Here is a 22,579-nt window from a genome sequence, read left to right on the forward strand (position 1 = left end):
CTAAATTAAGCGTAATTTATACAGGAAATCTGCATAAACCATGGATTCAACCGTGGGTTTTCAAAACCACCTTTGTGAATTCGGGCCAAAGGGTCCGTCTGAGTATGTTATACTGTATGCCCAGTTTCTGAAATGATTTGGGTCATATGAACTTTTTTCATGGAATATGACCATTTTAATCAGAACTTGGAAATCAGATTGAAACATATCCATTGAAAAATAACAGCTAATAATTTGTTAATATTTTATTTTGTGACATGTGACCAGCTGCCAATATGTCATGTGATATATTATTAACCATTTAATTTCAATTTTAAAATAGACCACTTTTACATGTTAAAGGAGAATGAAACCCTTGAAACCAGCTGAATCCATATCAAAGAGAAAAATCAAAGAAACATATTGTTGAAAGTTTGAGGAAGATTGAATGAATAATAAGAAAGTTATGAGCATTTGAAAATTGAGATCACTAATGCCATGTAGATCCTCCCATTGGCAATGCAACCAAGATATGTGATGTCACACACGTACAACTGTCCCTCATTACTTTAGTACTTATTTCACTTATATTCTCACTTTTATAGAGTCTATCACAAGGTGAGGTGTTCTCTTTATGAGAGGACAAGTACAGAGGTTTCACAACATTATATCAATGATGAATCATTTGTCATATGATTAGAATGAGCAAAAATAGATGTTTTGGGGTACATTTTCAGTGTCCAAAAAGGGAGAGTTGTCCAGTTTTGGACACTGAAAATATACCCCAAAACATCTCTTTTTGCTCATTCTAATCATATGACAAACGATTCATCAATGATATAATGTTGTGAAACCTCTGTACTTGTCCTCTCATAAAGAGAACACCTCACCTTGTGATAGACTCTATAAAAGTGAGAATATAAGTGAAATAAGTACTGGAGTAATGAGGGAGTTGTACGTGTGTGACATCACAGATCTTGGTCGCATTGCCAATGGGAGGATCTACATGGCATTAGTGATCTCAATATTCAAATGCTCATAACTTTCTTATTATTCATTCAATCTTCCTCAAACTTTCAACAATATGTTTCTTTGATTTTTCTCTTTTATATGGATTCAGATGGTTTCAAGGGTTTCATTCTCCTTTAATATGTGAAAATGAGCATTCACTAAATCATTCTGGTATTAGCAAAATGAGTGGGATTTTTTCATTGGGCAGACCTATATCAAAAGTGTGATATATAAAACTCACATGCAGGTGCTTTGTTGCTCTGTTGATGACTTACAGCAATTTTGGGATTTTGGTACAATTACACCACTTAATTCTCTTCTATTCTTCTTTCATTGACTACTTGTACAGCCATGTGTGTAGGTATCGACCTCCAGGATACCATCAGGCCTATTGTCATTCGCATCACTTTTATTATTAAATGTGTTTGTATTACATGTATGTTGTGCTCTACTACAATGTAGTTGTATTTTGAAAACTTGAAGGTATATCTGTATTTTGAATGTACATGTATTTCAGAATGTATTTTCATCAGATTGTGGAAGCAATTAAACTGGTACAAAATTTTAGAACATGTCCTAGAATTTTTATGTTGCTATCATTAGGACACATGCCTGATGCTATATATGTAGGATTTTTAAAATCAGTGATTACATGTATATTATGGGAAAAAATCACACAAGTTAAATTGTTTTTTATTGATATTTCTCTCAATTTCAATTTGGTTTTAACTTTAATACCAGTACAACCTGCTAATAAAACACAACAAATGAGAATTTTTTCTCAAACTCTGATTTAAAGAAAAGCACATCAGATGCTGCATACATTAGGCATATTCCTTTCCTGAATTTCATTTTGTTAAATCCATTCTGTTTGATTTTGTCTTCAATTTTTAACCATCATTTTCATGTTTTTCTTGTCTGTGTTTAGGTTGACAATCGAGATCAAGAAATAACCCGTTTGAGTCGTCAACTAGAAGGTGGTCGACCCCTTGATGTGATGTCAAATGAAGCCAAGAATCGTAGCAATGAAAGGCTTATATCCCATCTTAATATACAGGTAGGTTTATATTCATTTAGTGTGATGTCAAATGAAGCCAAGAATCGTAGCAATGAAAGGCTTATATCCCAACTTAATATACAGTGCGTCCCAGAAAAAACGAAACCGAGATTAAGCGATGATTTATCATAACTTAATCACAAATACAATAGACAAATGACCTACCAATGTAAAGCTTAGAATCTCTGCTTTCATCTGATATTACTTAGATTATTCCCCATTCACGCATGAGTGAGCGAAAACAATTTGAAGAAAGGATACCAAAAACTCATTTGGCGGGGGGTATCTGAATTTCAAAAAGAAAATCACATGCCTAAAAAGTTCAATATCTGCTCTTTTATTTGATACCTTAATCACAAAAAATGGTCAAGAAGTAAAAAATTTATGTTCCCTCGAAACAATGCTTGTATTTCCATTATTTCATTAAATAAACGTGTTTTCATCGGTTTCCCACAAAAGCTATCGCATGGTTAACAAAAGACTTAATGCATGGCTGATCGTCAACAAAACGGAGTGTCAAGTGAGTTTGAACGCTAGCCTGTAGAACCTCTTAATTTTATGAAATTATTGAAATTCAAGCCTTATTTCAAATAACCATAGCTTTGTTATTTCTTGACCATTTTCTGTAATTGAGGTATCAAATTAAAGAGCAGATATTGAACTTTTTAAAAATGTGGTTTTCTTTTTGAAACCCAGATACACCCCGCCAAATGACTTTGTGGTATCCCCTCTTCAAATTGTTTTTGCTCACTCATGCATGATTGAGGAATAATCTAAGTAATTTCAGATTAAAGAGGAGATTCTAAGCTTTACAATGGTAGGTCATTTGTCTATTGTATTTGTGATTAAGTTATGATAAATCATCGCTAAATCTCGGTTTCGTTTTTTGTGGGACGCACTGTACAGGTAGGTATATATTCATTTAGTGTGATGTCAAATGAAGCCAAGAATCATAGCAATGAAAGGCTTATATCCCATCTTAATATACAGGTAGGTTTATATTCATTTAGTGTGATGTCAAATGAAGCCAAGAATCATAGCAATGAAAGGCTTATATCCCATCTTAATATACAGGTAGGTTTATATGCACTTAGGCTACAGCAATGTGGTTTACTTTTCCAAACACATTTGGTCTACTATCTAGTTGATCTAATTGCAACGAAAGGTTTGTTTCCTTAGTTTCAGGTAGGTTTATATAATGTCTACAAGCAGCATTTTCAGATGGTCTAGTACCACATCGGCTAATCCCGTTTGGTCTACACTGCATTTGGTCTTTTACCCACTAAGTCAATTCTCACTTAGTCTAATACTCAGTTCTAATTTCTACTTAATGTACTAAATATTGTTGTGCTCGAAAGTTAGTGAAACCCACCACAAAATGCACTCCTTCATTCTCAGTTGAATGAAGACAAAAAATTTACAATGCCCAGTGAGCAAAGAGAAACAAACTTTATTGAATGTATTTTTTATCACCTGACTTCACATTTCTAAAACGTGGCCGAACTTGAACACTTAAAATATGTTCATTTTCTGGTGGGGTTCACTCACTTTTGAGCACCACTGTATACTTATTATTTTCTACTTTGTCAAATCGAAAATTTGGTTCTGAAACAGTTATTTTTATACACCACTTAGTACGATGGTATAAGATAAAGAGGATATTAGGCAAAATGTGTATAGCCTAACTGGAAAGTAGACAAAATGTTTAATTGACTAAATGACAATTAAACCAGACTGGTTGGAGTGTAGATGCAGGATTAGACCATGTGGGATGAGACCAGGGTCCCATAACAAAAAGGATAGCGATTGATCGTACGCTTGATTTTCACGATTAATTATCAATGCAATCAATTATAAAAAGAAAGGTTCTACGATCATCGCTAAGCTTTGTGTTACGGTCTCCAGCTATTTACAACTATTGTTAATTTGCCATTATGACAACTTCCTCAGAAACTTTGATTGTGATTGGCAGCTAAGTAAGCAGTCACCATAATGGCACAGTTACCCTAATTGTAACTCTTTATGAAACAGCTCATGGTCGTCTTCTCCAACTTCTCATAGACCATGCCAGCAAAATCATAGTAGAACATTTCTATATGAATTAATCTGTTTTAAGGGCAACTCCAGCCCAGTAATAGTTAATTTGCTTAAAGATTAAAGAAACCAAGAAACATATATATTTCTTATATTGGAATAGATTGAGTACCTTCAGCAAGCCAACCGTGAGCTTGACCGAGAGTTGAAGGACACACGCCTGGCACGCGAGTCGGCCATTGAGGAAAACATCGTGCTTAAAGGCCGTAATGATGAGCTTGCAGGAGAGCTACGTGATGTGGACAGATTGGCCAAACGGTTACAGGCGGATAAGGACAGTGTGGTGGCTGTTGCTGATAAGGATCTGTTTGAGGCTAAAGCAGAGATCAGAGGGTCAACAAGGGAGATTAAAGATCTTGAGGTGGAAGTAGAACAACTGAGACAGGTAAGCATTATTGCTTACTGAAATATATTGGTCTATGTAATCGTCGTATGGGGATTACAGAATTTAGATGTCCACAGGTTTATTAAAGGGATGCTCTTGGCTGAAAATAATCTGATTAAAACAGATAAAGAAAAATCAGACAAACAAAACTCTGACAATTTGATCAAAATCGGACAAGGAATAACAAAGTTATGGCATTTTAAAGATTTGCATTATTCCGGTTAAACAGTTCTTGGCATGTATTCATGAATATTCAATGAGAAAATTGATGATGTCATCCCACTTGTTCTTTTGTATTTTATTATATGAAATTAGGTTTATTCAAATCTTTTCTACCAAGAACTGAAAAAATTGGATTGGCAACTGATTTAGTGCATGAGATATTCATTGCTGTAACTTATTTCATTATAAAGGAGACACATTATTCACACATGAATGTAAAAATGAGGCAATTATGATTTCATGTAATAACATTAGAAAAAGGAAAGTGGGGATGTGACATCATCAGCCCATCTAATGAATATTCATAATGATGTGCATATAACTATTTTCACAAAATACTGCTAAATTTTAAAATTCAATAACTTTATTATTTGTTGTCTGATTTTGATGAAATTTTCAGCATTTTGCTCTGTAAATTTTACTCTATTTATTTAGATATTAATATTTTCAGACCGGAGTACCCCTTTAAAGGCTAAATCTGTGATTCCTCGGAATTCAATTGCCGTTTTTAGTCAGTCTTAAGTCATTGTGAAGCATCGCCCTGAAGACCAGATCAAAATAAAAATAATGACATTCAGAATGTGGACACTCATTTGTTAATTCCTTAAAATGCTATAACGCCTTATTGGGTAATAATTATGGATAATGGAGCGCCAGGATTGTTTTCTCATTCATTCCATTTAAGTTTATTTCCACAAATCTAACATTACAAAACTTTGATATGATAATGCTAAACAGCATTTACATACATACGATAAATATGAAATATGATTAACAAGCATTCACAATTAATATGCTACATGAATGGAGTGCATAAAACATAAAAGTAGAGGAAACCTTAGAAGCAAACTGCTTGTAGATAAGGTTCCCTTTTTTTATATTACTTTTTACAATTCCTTATTTTAATGCACGTTACAACACAATTGTGATGTAATCATCTGACATACGTAAGCGCTATGTAGATGTAGAAACCAATTTTCATTCGATGGTCAGATTGTTATTCTACTCTGTTGCAATTTATTTTAAATATAATGCTGCACTTTACTACTTCTGTCTAAGGCACTCTTTATGCATTTCAGGAACTAATCATCCCAGGTACCCATTCACTTCACCTGGGTTGAGTACAGCACAAAGTAGATCAATATCTGGCTGAAATAAATTACACCATTCCTAAGATTGGAAGTGGGGGCCCTCTATTCCAAAAGCAACATTCATCTAAGGACCAGACTACAATTGTTCCCCATTTTCTTTCTGATTGTGTAATATCATAATGGCATTGCACCAATACACAGCAAGATTCCTAACTTTCTTGCAAGACTAATGATAAGTTTTATGTTTTGTATTTGTATGTTTATAGGAGAGTAAGAATTTGTTTAATTGTAATATTTAAATTCATTTGCAACTCGTTTTGTGAACTATAATGTAATAATGACATTGAGTCAATAGAGGAGGAGATCATGCACTTCGTTTCAAGATTAATGTCTTGTATTTGTATGTGTTAAGGAGAGGAAGAATCTTCTTGATGATATTGATTCACTGAGGACAGAGGGTGCGGTCAAACAGCAGGAAAACAAGAGACTTCAGAATCTAACAGATAAGATACAAGAAGACAAGCGAAAACTTAGCCATCAGGTCAACAAACTCACTGCAAATGGTAAGAGGAAAATAATTCTCTGCTTTGATCGTCAATGTAAACCCATTTATGGCTCATTCGGTAATGCGTCTGCCCGTCGAACCAAAGATCGTGGGTTCGAGTCCACCCCGGGCGGACAACTGAAGCCAGTGCGTTGTGTGTAAACGTCTCTCCCATGTTTCATAGATGCAGGCTATGTTACAGTGGAAAACACTCCGTCCCTCGGATAGGAAGTTAAATGGAGGCCCTGTGTAGGGGAGAGTCACCACCTTTGCACGTTAAGAACCCACTGCACTATTCGTATAAGAGTAGGGGGAAACCCCGGTGTAGTGGTCCACCTGCACTCCCCCCCAATCAGTTATATCGGGAGGAGAGACCTGCGGGTCACAGTGATTCAGTTCGCTTTGCGCCTCCCAGGCACAGGTGACGCCAGACAAATAATAGTAATAATGTTTCAAGCCTCAATTGATTAACTTTTCTTCAAACCAGCAGCATCAAGATTTTTGTTATTACCATTGCTTCATTTTCATTTTTAAGTTCAGGTGGCAAATAATGAAGAAGTAAGAAATTGTCCTGTTAGCATGGGGAAATAGCGACTTTGAATTTTAATTGCATTGCCAAATTATCTCGAAAAGGATTGGGCTGTCTGGAAGGTATTTTACATGTAAGAAGGGCTGGGGGTTGACATGAAATGCCCCTTCTATCTTTGGCTGCTGAACACAGGGTCACAATGAAGCTCAGCTATCACCATGCACTTTCCTCACAACATCAGTTACAAGCATGTATAATAATTTTTGTCAGATAATCGTTTACTGATTTATTTTCTTTTTTAATTATGCAAAATTGATGCATGAAAATGATTATTGAAATGTGAACAAAGAATTTCACTAATATTTTTTCGTAGCTGTAATCTTTACAACGCTCTTAAATGTTTTCCTTGTGTATCTCTATGCTTATTCAAACTTTTTCTTGTTGTGACATCATTCCAGAACGTGAATTGGTTCTAGAGCTTGAGAGGATGCGGAAGAAAGTGGGTGGAGTCAAATCCAAGAAGGACGGACATTCCACCAAGGTAGAGAATTACATGAAAGCCCTGGAGGAAGAGAGAGATTACTACAAGGGGGAAGTGGAGGTATTGAATAGGATTCTACGTACCAGAGAGTTACCCTCCTCTACCCCATCAAGCAGGGAGAGGAGCCCCAAGAGGACTGGTAGTCCAGGGAAAGGAAGCAGGACTACTAGTCCTAGCCGGTCATCTGCCAAGGATGCAAAGAATAAGGTACAGACAAGCCAAATCATTTCTTGTTTGTTTATTTATTTATTATTATTATTATTATGAATATTATTATTATCATTATTAATTTTCTCAATATTATTGTCATAATTAAAAAGAAGTCCATCGCTTAAAAAAGATTGAGGTGAATAACAAAGAAGAAAAAAATTCAAGGAAGCCTAATGCTGAAATCAGTATCAGATATAAAACAACAAAGAAATTACATTTCAAAATTTTGCTTAATTTTAACAAAGCAGTTCCATAAACGTTCCAGTCAATGTGCAAACGAGGGAACCTCAGACGTTTCCCGTTCTCAGTTTCTTTAGTATTGTTATATGAAATATGGAATATTTTTATTTTTTCTGCACTATGGTGTGAAGCAATGTTTGATTCCTCCCTGAACATATGGAATTGACATTGTCAACATACATGTATGGTGATTCAATGATAATAATTATAAACACTTTTGATTAATATATGCAGTACGATTAGAAGTTAACTCTATTTTGCTGGAGTTAGGTTCACTGGACATGAAAGTAATTGTCGGGGACTGTAGATATATATTTTTTTCTCCTAACAATTTGGATTTTTTGGATATCTGAAGAGTAACCATTTCTACTGGAACTTTCAACTGTATTATTCTTTCGCAATAATAACGAATTAAAATAACTATTGTTTATTGTCTGCACCTTTCCTGAAACTTACCTCTTCCCTCTAATAACAGAGTGCAACCCACTATGAAGCAATCATAAGGGTACTAGAAGATGAGAAGAACTTTTACAAGAGGGAATATGAAACCCTCAAGGTACTACGAGCCGCTCAGAAGGCCAGTCCAGCTAAGAAGGATCTTACCTCATCATTCAGAGACATGGTATATTATTTCCAATAATCCTGTATTCTCTGGTGTCTTGTGTGACCCAGATTTAAGATTTATTTCATGTTATATTTTATGTGAATTGTACTACACATATGACAAAGTAGTTTGTGGTTATGGATAGGGGGAGTGGGGGGGGGGGGGTAAACACCATGTAATTGGTGTTCATTCTTGTAATTGACCATGGTGCATTTCATTGAGGTTTAAGTCTGACTAAAAAAAAAATCATGCTTAATATTGATGATGATAAGAGGCATTTGATAATGCACCATCTATCTAGAAATAATCTATTCTGAGGGTCATTATTATTATCACCCCGCCTTTTAAGCTCGAGCTGCCTTCCAGTGCGCTACATTTGAGGAATTGATGTGGCTGGGTACCCATTCACGTCACCTAGGTTGAGTGCAGCACAATAAAACCACTACACCCCTATTAGACGATTAAATTTGCTTTTCTCATCATTGCATCGGATAGACCAAGTTCATCAGATGTGCTCGGACATGTATATTAATTAATCAATGACATCGCACATCAAATTTCTTGTTTGCGTTGGCACTTAATTGTAGGCAAAACTTTAAGTCATTTAATCCCTCTGCAGCACTCCTGTCCTTTGGCAAGGAGTTTTTCTACATTTGCCACTCTCCACCCAGGTGTACTAAAATGTGTACCCTATAGGAAGGAATTACTCACTGATCAAGGTAGCCATGCTAAGGCCAGGGTAATAATGTGCAGCGCTTTGAAACTTCGTATTCAGCACTGTATATATATTGCACTTAATTAATATTAATCAATACATTGTGTATTCTGTTTTCTCTTTTTCAGAGTATTGCTGATGAATCTGAGTTAGTGAATCTTAAGAGAGAGAGGGATGATCTTCAATCACTCGTTGATAAGTTTGAGAGACATATGTCTGAGGTAAAGAGTTTATATAAAATATCCAGCAGCCTATTGATTTTGAGGTCAAAAGGTCAAGATCACACTGACATGTTCTCATCTTACCCTTCTGAAGTCCTTGTAAACGCGATAACTTTAGTTTAACTTAACCTAGGCTCATATAATTAGGTGTGTATGATACTAGCATGGATCCCAGGAAGCCTATTGATTTTGAGGTCAAAAGGTCAAGGTTACACTGACATGTTTTTCATCTTACCCTTCTGAAGTCCTTGTAAACGCGATAACTTTAGTTTAACCCTAACTAGGCTGGGCTTTTTTGGCTGTTCTGTGGCCGGGGGGGGGGTTGATTCAACCCCCCCCTGAGATCTCGGCCGCCGATCGCGTGAGCGCCGCAAAAATTTGCACGCTGGTAGTGTGCGATGTAATCTACAAGGCTGTATGGTAAAATTTTCCAAAATAATGAGATTTTATTTTATATGAATTAATTATGCTAATTTATGCATAAATCATACTTTTTGCTCTAATTCACTAAATAAAGCTCCTAGAATGCTAATTTTTGGTAAAAATATTCTTTGTAGCATTCTTAACAATGGCAATTGAAAAAAACTTCGGTTTGGAAATCAATTTCTTATGTATTTTATTGTTTTATGAATTTCTTATGTATTTCTTTGTTTTTCAACCTTTTGTTTTTCTTTGTTTTTTTCACCAGATTTATTGCACAACCTTTTTGAAGCATAATTATGCTAAAATCAATTGCTTTCAGCTGTTTAAAGTAGAAATAATCATATCTTTATGAATAAGATGAGAAAACTCAATTTGCATTGACTTTGTACACAAAATCACGTTTTGGAACAATTTTTGGTCTGACATGCACTTACAAAATGTTGCGTAATTTCGAAACCGTGTACCCGGGCGTCGTAAATTTGGTCTCAAAAGATGCGCGAGACTTAAAAGTATAAACTCTGCGAGTGGCGCGGTCAAAAAATTTCGCGCGGCGGAATGATCGCAGAAAATGTTGAGGGGGGGGTTGATTCAACCCCCCCCGGCCATTTTAGGGTTAACTTAACCTATGCTCATATAATTTGGTGTGTATGATACTAGCATGAATCCCAGGAAACCTATGGATTTTGAGATCAAAAGGTCAAGGTCACAGTGACATGTTTTCATCTTACCCTTCTGCAGTCCTTGTGAACGCGATAACTTTAGTTTAACTTAACCTAGGCTCATATAATTAGGTGTGTATGATACTAGCATGGATCCCAGGAAGCCTATTGATTTTGAGGTCAAAAGGTCAAAGGTCAAGGTCACACTGACATGTTTTCATCTTACCCTTCTGGGGTCCGTTTCATAAAGGACTTGCAACTGTTGTAACTTTGCCATTATGGCGGCTACCATGGAAACCTTGATCCTGATTGGCTGCTGAGCCCTGTTACCATGGTAGTTGCCATTATGACAAAGTTACAACAGTTGCAAGTCCTTTATGAAACGGGCCCCTGAATTCCTTGTAAATGCGATAACTTCAGTTTAACTTAACCTAGGCTCATATAATTAGGTGTGTATGATACTAGCATGGATCCCAGGAAGCCTATTGATTTTGAGGTCAAAAGGTCAAGGTTACACTGACATGTTTTTCATCTTACCCTTCTGAAGTCCTTGTAAACGCGATAACTTTAGTTTAACTTAACCTATGCTCATATAATTTGGTGTGTATGATACTAGCATGTATCCCAGGAAGCCTATTGATTTTGAGGTCAAAAGGTCAAAGGTCAAGGTCACACTGACATGTTTTCATCTTACCCTTCTGCAGTCCTTGTGAACGCGATAAGTTCAGTTTAACTTATACTAGGCTCATATAATTTGGTGTGTATGATACTAGCATGGATCCCAGGAAGCCTATTGATTTAAGGTAAAAAGGAAGTCACACTGACATGTTTTTCATCTTACCCTTCTGAAGTCCTTGTAAACGCGATAACTTTAGTTTAACGTAACCTAGGCTCATGTAATTTGGTTTAACGTAACCTAGGCTCATGTAATTTGGTGTGTATAATACTAGCATGGATCCCAGGAAGCCTATTGATTTTAAGGTCTAAAGGTCAAAGGTCAAGATCACAGTAACATGTTTTCCTTTTACCCTTCTGTAGTTCTTGTTAATGCGATAACTTTAGTTGAACTTAACCTAGGCTCATTTAATTTGGTGTGTATGATACTAGCATGGATCCCAGGAAGCCTATTGATTTTGAGGTCAAAGGGTCAAGATCACAGTAACATGTTTTCATTTTACCCTTCTGAAGTCATTGTTAATGCGATAACTTTAGTTGAACTTAACCTAGGCTCATATAATTTGGTGTGTATGATACTAGCAATTCTATCGATTTTGAGGTCAGAAGGTCAAAGGTGAAGTCGCCACCTTCCACTTTTCTTGCTTGACCAATAACTCCATTTCCGCGTTACAGACGGGCGTATTATGTGCTCGCCTTAGCGACACTCTTGTTTTGTGGAGTGATAAAAGAAGAGAAAAAAAGGCCTGCTTTTATATTAAAATCATTTTTTCCAAATTATTTGTCATGCAACTACTCAAAATGGTATAACTTATATATACACTTTCCTTTTTGTATGATTTTCATTCACTTCTCATCTTTTGTTTCTATTTGCAAATTTTATTGAAAGATGTTGCAATAAATGCAATTGTTTTTGTACTAGTTTTCATATTTTTTCACATGTATTATGTTTCTTATTACAGATTCAAACTAATGTAAAGGTCCTCACCTCAGAAAGAGATAAAGTCAACTTATTATACCAACAAGTAAGTGAGAATTTAGTGTCATATAGTTATAGGAAATTCAAACACTATGAGAGATCAGTTTTATTGATAACCATGATGCAGAGAAAGAGGAGAACTGTAAAAAGTTTAAAAGCTTGCAAAGGTTGAATTTATGTTTAAAAAATGAGTCAGAAATTGACATTATTGTTATAGAATTGAAGACTTTAGTGGACAGCTTTCCATTTGTTTTCACCTGTTGCATGATTTGTCTGTCTCATTCTGAAATGGTTTTGTGTGGACACAATGTACATGTATGCAATGTAGAAATAATGTTCCCATGGCATGATGCAAAGAGGATGACCGATCTTTACCATGAAATATGATGATAAAAATCTTCACATTAAAGTGCATATAACATATTGAAAGTTGTCTTCATTAGCCTGCCATTTCAAAACAACAATTGTAGGCAAGTATTGCTGTATAAGCCAAACTGATACATTCCAGAACTCTCTCATTTGTTAATTCGGTTTGATGAAACATGTCTCTCTTTATCTGTACTGGCTGCTGCATTGAAATTTCCCCACTTGTTTCTAGAACAAATAGATACAAATTTTTTTATACTTCTCAACTAAGCTCAAATACTTCTGATACATGAACATATTTCTAACATTCCATATGACTCTTCTGAATTTTTGAGATTTTTAGGGCAAGTCCACGTTTCTATTAGGCACATTTATATGTTACAGAACAAATGGGAAATATTTCTTAGTGTTAAAAAAATCTCCAAAGCTAATGAGAGGGGCTTGATTTTTTTACCGCACAAGCTGCAAAAATAGGTTTTCAATGCTATGGATTTGGTGAACCTGGATTAAAGGTAAAAGAAAGTATTAGCAGCAAAAAATTATTTCATCAGAAAGTCTTTAAAATCAAGTTTGATTGTCACTATATTATCATATATATAGATCTGGAACATTGAGGTAAACTGATTTTTGTGAAATCTTAGCTGAACACCTATAATTCTGATGATCACTAGCACAAAAAGGCATATGTGGGACAGTGGATTATTATTACTTGCAAAAATACCTGACATTCGACGGAATTCCGTGCTTATTTCGCTTATTTCTCAGCAATTACATATTTTCTTCCAACTTCATTTGGCATATATTTTGTATTTATACATACAAACACTTGGGTGGTTATTTTATTGGATTCTGTTCAAACTCATTTGGAAATCATCATCACAACTGGTATTATCTTTCATAGGTAATCCTTGGATTAATTTAAGACCTGGATTAATTATTTGTAGTAAAAGTAAAAAAAATCTTTTGATATGTTATCCAGGCAAATGTTGAGTTACAGAGATTGAGACAAGAAGTTCTCAAGACCCCCCAGTCCTCCCGAGCATCTCTGGCAGCTCAGTCCATTTTGAGGAGGGTTGAAAATGAAAGGGACGATGCCATCGCTGATTTACGCCGCATGACAACAGAGAGGGATAGCCTGAGAGAAAGACTAAAGGTAAGAAAAACAGGATGTTCAGTAGGCCTCATCACGTACATGTCCATTCACCAGCTATCGTGTGATATTTCTCCTGTCCATATTCATGCAAAGGAAAGATGGTACTCACACACATTCATGTATATAGTCACGCATGTTAAATGCAATGTTGGGCAATATCAAAATATTACCAACCTTTTTGTATTGCCGGACCCCCGTTTTTCTCCCTTTCTACTTCCCTTCTTGTACCACTCAAGCCATAATCATTTGAGAGAATTACAAATTTTCCTATAAAGGAGCACAAAGTTGAGACAATTCATTCTAAGAATATGCTGTATATAGCTGGTTGGATGTACTATGGAATTGCTCCTATACAAAATCCCACTGAACAGCTCTATAACATACTACCATCAGTGTGCATGGCCTTCTGGAAACGAGTACTTTGATAGTTTGATTGCTCCAATAGACAATCGACCAGTTTAGTTTAATTCTTTGTTTCATTCTGGTGCTGTGATGATGTATAAATCAGGCGTACACAAAAAGGCAGGACTGTAGCCTGAGTTTTATGTTGGCTGGGGGGTTACCCAAAGTTAAAATCATTGGAACAGATTTTTTTGGTGGCATTTAGGCCTACCTGGCACAACGTATCATGAAATGAGGACTGATATGGGCAAGTAGACACATAATTACCCTCACTCAGTTACACAGACCCCACATATTTAATTTTCTGATTGACATATAAATTATGATTATGTGGGCGTGATACGTGAGCTGAGTTTCATTGATCTGAAAAAGGGACTTTTTGTAGCATTTGAAGGTTTCAGTTATCATAAATTCTGAAAACAAGGTGCTTGATATAATGTATGATATTGAAAGTAGAATGCAATTCAGTTATTTTGAATATGAAGAGTTAATGGTACATATGGTTTTATGAAGCCTATGGGAACGTCTACATGCCTGTCACAAAGCAAAACACAGAACTTAAAATCCTTCATTATGAAACTCTTCTTATCAGATATCAACAGACACTCACCTGAGTGATAAGGCAAGGTTAGAGCAGAGGGTAGAGGATCTTGAACACCTTTTATTAGGGGTAAGTAACAAATTAACACATTCCTTTCATAACTCTTCAAGGGTTGGCATCATCAATCGACAGGAGTTTGATGTAGCATGTTTATCTATAACAGGTTTTCTCAATCCAATGCAGTGAAATCAATATGTATAACATTGTTTGAAATACTAAAATGAATGATCCAGCAAACTCATAAGATATCTTCCCTTAAATCAATATCATTATTTTCATATAATCCACATCATAACAGTTTTAAAACATAAATGCTTGTACAATGTAGTAGAAATGAAACGGAACACTGACATTACCAAACCTAAGAGAGGCTTTGATAACATGTAATTTACACTATCTAGTCTGAAAAATTGCATAAGTGTATTTAATTTATGAGATGTTACCTGAAAGATATACATTGCCTGGATATGATGGCGCTATTGGACGGTTTTGTTGTGTGCTGTACTTGCCGCCTTCTTCACTATGAAGATAATCAATGTCAATCCTCAGCCAGTCGCGCAGCAGATGCACACATTCACAGTACACATACGCTATGCTGCTGTTCGCTGCACTGGCATTGGTCCAAACATCTTCTGACATCACTTCACACAGTAGAAGAAGGTGAAGCCAATATGCCAGGATCTTTAAACAGCTGCCGAAGCATACTCAAACTGAGAATTGTCGGGAGTTTGGGCATTCAGAACATGGCATCTCCGTAAGAGTCATATAACATTGGTGCCAATGGGCAGCTGGCACCGCGTGCAGTGGCTACATATGTCCAACAGCGCCCTCTTGAATCCCAGGAATGTATACCTTTTACTTTACTGATTTTCATCTTCCATATTGTTGTTGTTTCAGGCGGAGCAGGAGCGTAATAGTAGTCAGTCAAGGGTGTCATCTATGCAGGCTATGATTAATACTCTAGAGGAACAGGTTCGTACCCAGGTCTTTAGGATAGAAGAAGCTAAAGAGGATGCATCATCAAGCAAAGCACAAGCATCCAAACTCAGGTAATAATATATCTCTAATGCTTTGTCTCAATAAGGCAACAAAATTTTTATTTGTGTATTTGTGTAACCACACCGATCCTAAAATCACCCCCAACTCTGAATAATGTTTTTACAGCGATCGTTGTGCTAGCATTCTTAATTTTTTAATGTGAGAAAGTATGCAATTGCACTAGAGCCGCTTTTTACCATACACACACACAAATCAAAGGGAGATGGTCTATTCAACAGGACGTGGTACATACATTACTTTTAGACTTTGTTCTAACTATGCTGTGGAAATGTCAAAATTTCAATCTGTTTTCTTATTTTTTAAATTTTGGCCATCTCCACGGTGATTGAATTTTTATCGTAGTACCATTTGCTCAAAATTTTGTTAGTAAAATTAAGATAGGCGTACCTAACCTTATTTTAGGGAGCTGATAATGCCAGTATAATTTTTCTTGGCCTAATGTAGTCTTCCAACTTCTGTCTTATCTTTAAAACTCACACATTCTAAAGCGGACTCCTTTAGTTGATGTTTTAATTCAAACTGTTTCTACTGTCTGCAGCGAATGTGGCTAGTTTTAACATTATTGACAAGATTTTTGCAAAGTCATTGGTTGTAGTATTCTATCATGTGGTCAGTATAGTATACAGTCTGACCTCTGTAACTTCGAGGGAGGTTTCCAAATTTTTGCACATAGCTTTTACTAAACTGATGTATGTTTCGATTCATCCTGGAAGAAAGTCAAAAGAAAATAAATCTATTCATCTGGACTTACTGTTTTTGAAACTGAGACATTCATGTCCGATCCGGGACGCTTCTGTAGCTCGTCTGAATTGGCTTTCACTACCTATCTATCAAGATCCTATATTATGTACAGTATTGTACAAAGCCAAATGAGCATACTTTTTATTTGAGAATGTAAGGCACCTGTAGATAAAAATGCAGTGGAAGTCCTTGAGTATTTTGTTAAAAACCATGATCAAAAGAATATAGGAGAGTGTTTCATCATTGCTTTGTATCTGACAATGTAATTGATCAAAGAGCACATGTGTCTGACCCTTACTTTGGTAACTGTTGGTGAAAAAAAACCCTAGCTTATTGAAAATCTGACAAGTCCTTTCATTCAACTCTCCCCAGGTTTATTATTTCTTGTGTTTTAAAGATCACTTATTCTATCTTGTTTACTCCCAGACTGATAGCAGATCAGACAGAGCATTCAGTAGAAGAATATCAGAGACGTCTTCACATCAAGTCAAATGATTTACAGATTGCAGAGGAGAGGATTGTAAGGCTGGAAGAACGGATCAGTAAGTTCAGTTTCCTCAATAAGTGCTTTGAAACCCCTGTCTGTGACCTCACTTGATAAACTTTCTTGGACATGAACAAGAACAATTTGAGCATTCTTTTGCCACCATTATCATACCTCTGACGTAATTGTCAAATTTTCTCTGATTCAGCAGGGAATACTTTTCCTGGCTTTGCATCTCAATTCACTCCACATTTTTTACTGACTTCTACATATAATGTCTTCTGTTTTGTAGATTTTTATACCCCCGCCAAATAATGTTTGTAGGGGGTATATAGGAATAAGTGTTCGGTCGGGCAGCTGGTTGATCGGTTGGTCCGTTGCAAATCTTGTGGATCTATCTACTTCCTCAATTTTTAACCAATTCTCATGAAAATTTGCTCTCACATTGGTCATGAGCTAAAGATGTACAGGATACATTTTTCCATGTGTCGGAAATTGTGTTGCCATGGTAACAACAAATATGTGAAAAATTAAGCAAAAATCTTGCTATTTGAGTCTTTGGTAAAAATAGGCAAGACATTTTTCCATGTTTTGAAACTGTTGCCATAGTAACAATGTATGGGGGGTATTAATCACCTTCAGTGATAGTTCTTGTTTTATGTAGGACTATGCAGAACAATGCAGTTACAATCTTTTCTCTTTTGACACAAAATACTAATCATATTTGGGGTGCAAAAGTATTCCCTGTTCATAATCACTTGCCTGAAAATCAGATTGTGTGTGATTGAAATAAACCTCATTGATTTATTGGTAATATTTCCTGGAAGATGAATGCATGTAGTTCATTATGAAAATAAGAATTCGTTTATCAACATTTTTTTCCCAATCAGCTGATATGAACGCCAACAATGCTCTTCTGCGAGAGGAAATAAATGAACTCCGAGGGACAGTATCATCCATTGACAGGGAGAAGGATGCCCTCCAGATTGCAGTGGATGAGAAAACAGAAAGATCCCTTGATCTTGAGAGAGAACTAATGGACAGAGGTCGAACTATCGCTGACCTCAGGGCAACGGTCACTGACCTGGAGGCAAGATTAGAGTAAGTTTAGAAGGGTTTACACCTATTATTATGTGCCCCTTCATTTTTTCAAAGATAAGACATTGAAGCTCGTAAAGTTCATAAAGTTTATTTCCACATTCATACATGTCAATGACATTATTACAGTAGGAAATTACAAAACATCAGTATACAAAGCAATAAATATTCAAAATACTTTGATTCTAAAAGACAATACAGAAAGATATATATATAATATATGTATATATGTATATATAATATATAGAATGTGGGGGGCATAGCAGCAAAGGTCAAAGACCTATCAAGATATTGAAGAGTGTAAAAGGTCCAAAGAGAGTTGTTTCATAACAACCTTGTGAATATTAGACTCATTTTGATATTTTGCAGGAAATTGAATTTTTGTAACTTTCTTCCTTTTGTCAAAGTAGGGCAGAATAGCACTCACTACTCATCCCCCATAAAAGACAAGACTGTGTGGCTTGAGGTGTTTGAGTTTAGCATTTCATGCTACTGGTGTTCCTGGGGAGCATTTTATGAAAGGACTTGTCAGACGTTTCATTCGACAAGTCCCATTTAATCTGACAGTTGCCATAGTAACAGTACCTCTCAGCCAATTAAAATCAAGGAAAGTTGTCAGTTCTGACAGCTTGACAGACAAAGCTGTTGCACAAATGTTCCCCTGCTTATCAGTGTATTCAAATTAAAGATTTAACCAGGTTATTTCTATCTTTTTTTAAACTTCATCAGACAAGCAATAAATGATCTTGGAAGCAAAGATCGTGAGATCCGTAGCTTGCGTCGTCAGCTGGACTCTACGCGTGACGAGCTTACTGACGCCTCCAGAGGGCGGGATGTCACCATACGGGAAAACCGCAGACTGCAGGAAGATCTAGCGACCATGACCAGAGAAAACCAGGTCAGAGTGGAAATATGATCTCATTCTCAAATATCAAGTTAAATGTTTATTTTTATCAATATTCTGTAATAAAAATATACATAAAGAATGAGATATCATCCTATGTACATGTGCATTCAAAATATAGATAATGTGAAGAAAGCTGTGTAGTGATCCAAATATCCACTATCATACAATCAAGGTGTGGGCTGCAGATAAAGGCTTATCTGTGCTGTTACCCTAAATGTAAGCAACGTTTTTGATGTGACGAGATTACAACCAGTGGTTGCAAAGCTCCTTACCACATATATCCTCTTGTCTTGTTTCACTCCTTGCTTAATTATTTATTTTTTATTTGTGATAATGTTGATATTAAAGGGATACTCAAGGCTGAGAATAGTAATATCTAAATAAATAGAGTAAAATTCACAGAGCAAAATTCTAATAATTTCATTTAACCCTAATTCTCCCGGGGGGGGGGGGCCATAATGGCCCCCCCCCCTCGACAATTTTCGCGATATATCTGCTGCGCAATTTTTTTTGACCTCGCCGCTCAGTGACTTTTTACTTTCAAGTCTCGCGCAAATTTTGAGACCAGATTTGTGACGCCCGGGTACGCGGTTACGACATTACGCAACATTATGTAATTGCATGTCAGACCCAAAATTGCTCATAAACGTGATTTCATGTACAAATCCAATGCAAATTGTGTATTTAGCCAAAATTCATAAATGTATCATTATTTCTACTTTTACTGATTAAACTTAATTAATTTTGCCTTGTTTATGATCAGAATTAAATCTGGAACCATTTCCATTGAAAAAACAATAAAAAACAAAAAGTAAAAAAACAAAGAAATACATAAGAAATTCATAAAACAATAAAATACATAAGAAATTGATTTCCAAACCAAAGTTTTTTTTAATTGCGATTGTTAAGAATGCTACAAAGAATATTTTTACCAAAAATTAGCATTCTAGGAGCTTTATTTAGTGAATTAGAGCAAAAAGTATGATTTATGCATAAATTAGCATAATTAATTCATATAAAATAAAATCTCATTATTTTGGAAAATTTTACCATACAGCCTTGTCGATTACATCGCACACTACCAGCGTGCAAATTTTTGCGTCGCTCGCGCGATCAGCGGCTGAGATCTTAGGGGGGGGGCCATAATGGCCCCCCCCCCCCCCCCCCCCCCCCCGGGAAGGACAAGAATCAAAATACCCCGGGAGATTGAGGGTTAAATCGGATAACAAATTACGAAGTTATTGAATTTTAAAGTTTAGAAATATTTTGTGAAAACAGAAGCATGAGATGATGTCACATCCCCACTTTCCTTTTTCTTATGTTATTACATGAAATCATAATTGTTTCATTTTTCATACATGTGTAGATGATTGATGCAATAAAATGCAGCAATAAATAACTGTTGCACTTAATCAGTTGTCAATCCAACTGTTGTGGTATTTGGTAGAAAAAAATTTGATAAACCCAATTTCATATAACAAAATACAAAAGAACAAGTGGGGATATGACATTGTCAGCCCATCCAATAGATATTCATGAAGACATGCCTAGAACTGTTCCACAAAAATAATGCAAATCTTTAAAATTCAATAACTTTGTTATTTGTTATCCGATTTTGATCAATTTTCAGCATTTTACTCTGTGAATTTCACTCTATTTATTCATTACGAAAATACCCCATTTGAGGCGTCACCGCAGTTCGGATCGCAAACTGCGGTTTTAGACCCCATTTTTCATTTGAAACTCTCATTTTTCATTTGAACATTTCCAAGCCCCGATAAACCCATCTTGGCCAGGTAATCCCTGTTGTCTCAATTTCACCTCCACAGGCCAGTAAAGCCAAGGACGAAATGATAAACAACAGCTGTGCTATTACGTAAGACTTCTCTGCCTGTAGAAGGACCTTCGGAATGAAATTATTGTATTCGATATTTAATCACGTTTCCACAGGCATATTGTATTCAGACATCCAATATTAGTCCTTTTTCAATTTCGAACGAAGAAAATCGACCTTGAAATAAGGAAAATAAGAAAAATTACGGTATGCTTTGCATGCAGGGACCGCCCTCAGCGCTGCGATGCATCCCATATTTTCTGTCCGTCCAGCAAGAAAATATGGGATGCATGCCGTTCACTCGCGCAGCCAGACAGAAAGAAAGAAGGAAAGAAAGAAAGAAAGAAAGAAAGAAAGAAAGAAAGAAAGAAAGAAAGAAAGAAAGAAAGAAAGAAAGAAAGAAAGAAAGAAAGAAAGAAAGAAAGAAAGAAAGAAAGAAAGAAAGAAAGAAAGAAAGAAAGAAAGAAAGAAAGAAAGAAAGAAAGAAAGAAAGAAAGAAAGAAAGAAAGAAAGAAAGAAAGAAAGAAAGAAAGAAAGAAAGAAAGAAAGAAAGAAAGAAAGAAAGAAAGAAAGAAAGAAAGAAGAAGAAAAAAGTTGCACTTCACCGCGTGTATACACGGAACTCCATAGCAGGCTCTTAGACACGTTGCAATCCATCGTGTGTGGCCCCCTGCTGTGACTGTATGTGCTGGGCTGTTGTGTTATCTTCGGACCGAGGTCAAGAAACAGGTGTTTTGATACTTAAATTGCTTGCTTGGGGCCTATAGTACTTGGAGAAGAGAATTGGTGAAAAAGAAACTGGGGTATAGTGTTCTCAAATGGAGGTTTTTCGTCATGTTGAAATATGAATATCTCCAGCCTGGAGCATCCCTTGAAGAGAACAACAATAAATCAAATTTGAGAGGAATCGGGTGGGGGTGCTTTGCAGCCACTCTTTGTAGACTCACTTTATCAGATGCATTATTTATGTTTAGCGAAACAACCTAGCTTCAGCCTCCACACCTTGATTATGAAGGTAGATATTCACCAGACTATGACACCTCGAAATTACTCTTTATTCAGGATTGAGAGATCAGTGGTATGCTTGATAGTGAAGCCATTGGCATATATAGGAAGAGCTCTTACAATAACACAAATGGCCTGGAGTCAGGTGTAAATTAAACTCTCTTACGGTAAACTTTCAATGTATCAGCTCATTTGGCTCTGAAATCATTCTTTACTGTCTCGGAAGGGTAAATAAAACAGTTGTCTTCACCATTCAAGACTAGGAAAGGGCAATGTTAACATAAAAACATACAGGAAATTTTGACATATTTAGCTTCCAATAATCTTAGCACAGAGTTAGACCATGGTATTAGCTTCAGGTATCTGATACACACCAAATGTCACTTGATATGAAAGAGCCTATTCTGAAGGAAAATAAAGAAGCTATCTGACATCTGTACTATCACAATGCCATGTCATTTACCCAGTGTTGTACAATGATTTCCACCTTTCTGTTTACTTGCAGACTGTTAATCATGAGTTAGAAAGCACATTAGAAGAGAAGGCATCACTCAAGACCCAAGTCCAGGAATACATCGCTGAAGTAGCTCGAATTGAAGACATGCTGGCAGGAAAGGTAAGGTCTTTCTCAAAGATTACACTAGGATCATTCAATTCTTAAGAAGAAAATATGATTCTCCTGGTAAAAGATGCCTAAAACATTTCTTTTCAACTTTTCCTTATATTCCTCATAATTTGTTAATATAACCT

The 22,579-nt window shown here is 36.0% G+C and overlaps 1 protein-coding gene across 2 annotated transcripts in view; it reads left to right on the forward strand.

The window, feature by feature from the left end:
• Positions 1–22,579, forward strand: part of LOC129260906 (testis-specific gene 10 protein-like) — a 35,658-nt gene that overhangs the window by 1,494 nt on the left and 11,585 nt on the right. The window contains exons 2-15 of one of the 2 annotated variants that reach the window (XM_064114548.1): positions 1,919–2,047; positions 4,245–4,526; positions 6,252–6,402; positions 7,371–7,660; positions 8,379–8,525; positions 9,351–9,443; positions 12,163–12,225; positions 13,525–13,698; positions 14,693–14,770; positions 15,599–15,750; positions 16,928–17,043; positions 17,876–18,086; positions 18,813–18,981; positions 22,335–22,445. In XM_064114548.1, the coding sequence (XP_063970618.1) occupies positions 1,919–2,047; positions 4,245–4,526; positions 6,252–6,402; positions 7,371–7,660; positions 8,379–8,525; positions 9,351–9,443; positions 12,163–12,225; positions 13,525–13,698; positions 14,693–14,770; positions 15,599–15,750; positions 16,928–17,043; positions 17,876–18,086; positions 18,813–18,981; positions 22,335–22,445 (2,166 nt within the window). Of the gene's footprint in view, positions 1–1,918; positions 2,048–3,031; positions 3,122–4,244; positions 4,527–6,251; positions 6,403–7,370; positions 7,661–8,378; positions 8,526–9,350; positions 9,444–12,162; positions 12,226–13,524; positions 13,699–14,692; positions 14,771–15,598; positions 15,751–16,927; positions 17,044–17,875; positions 18,087–18,812; positions 18,982–22,334; positions 22,446–22,579 lie in introns of those variants that run through there. The other variant, XM_064114549.1, reaches the window with a different exon arrangement.

The sequence above is a fragment of the Lytechinus pictus genome, unplaced genomic scaffold (assembly GCF_037042905.1).
Source record: "Lytechinus pictus isolate F3 Inbred unplaced genomic scaffold, Lp3.0 scaffold_19, whole genome shotgun sequence".
Lineage (NCBI taxonomy): Eukaryota > Metazoa > Echinodermata > Echinoidea > Temnopleuroida > Toxopneustidae > Lytechinus > Lytechinus pictus.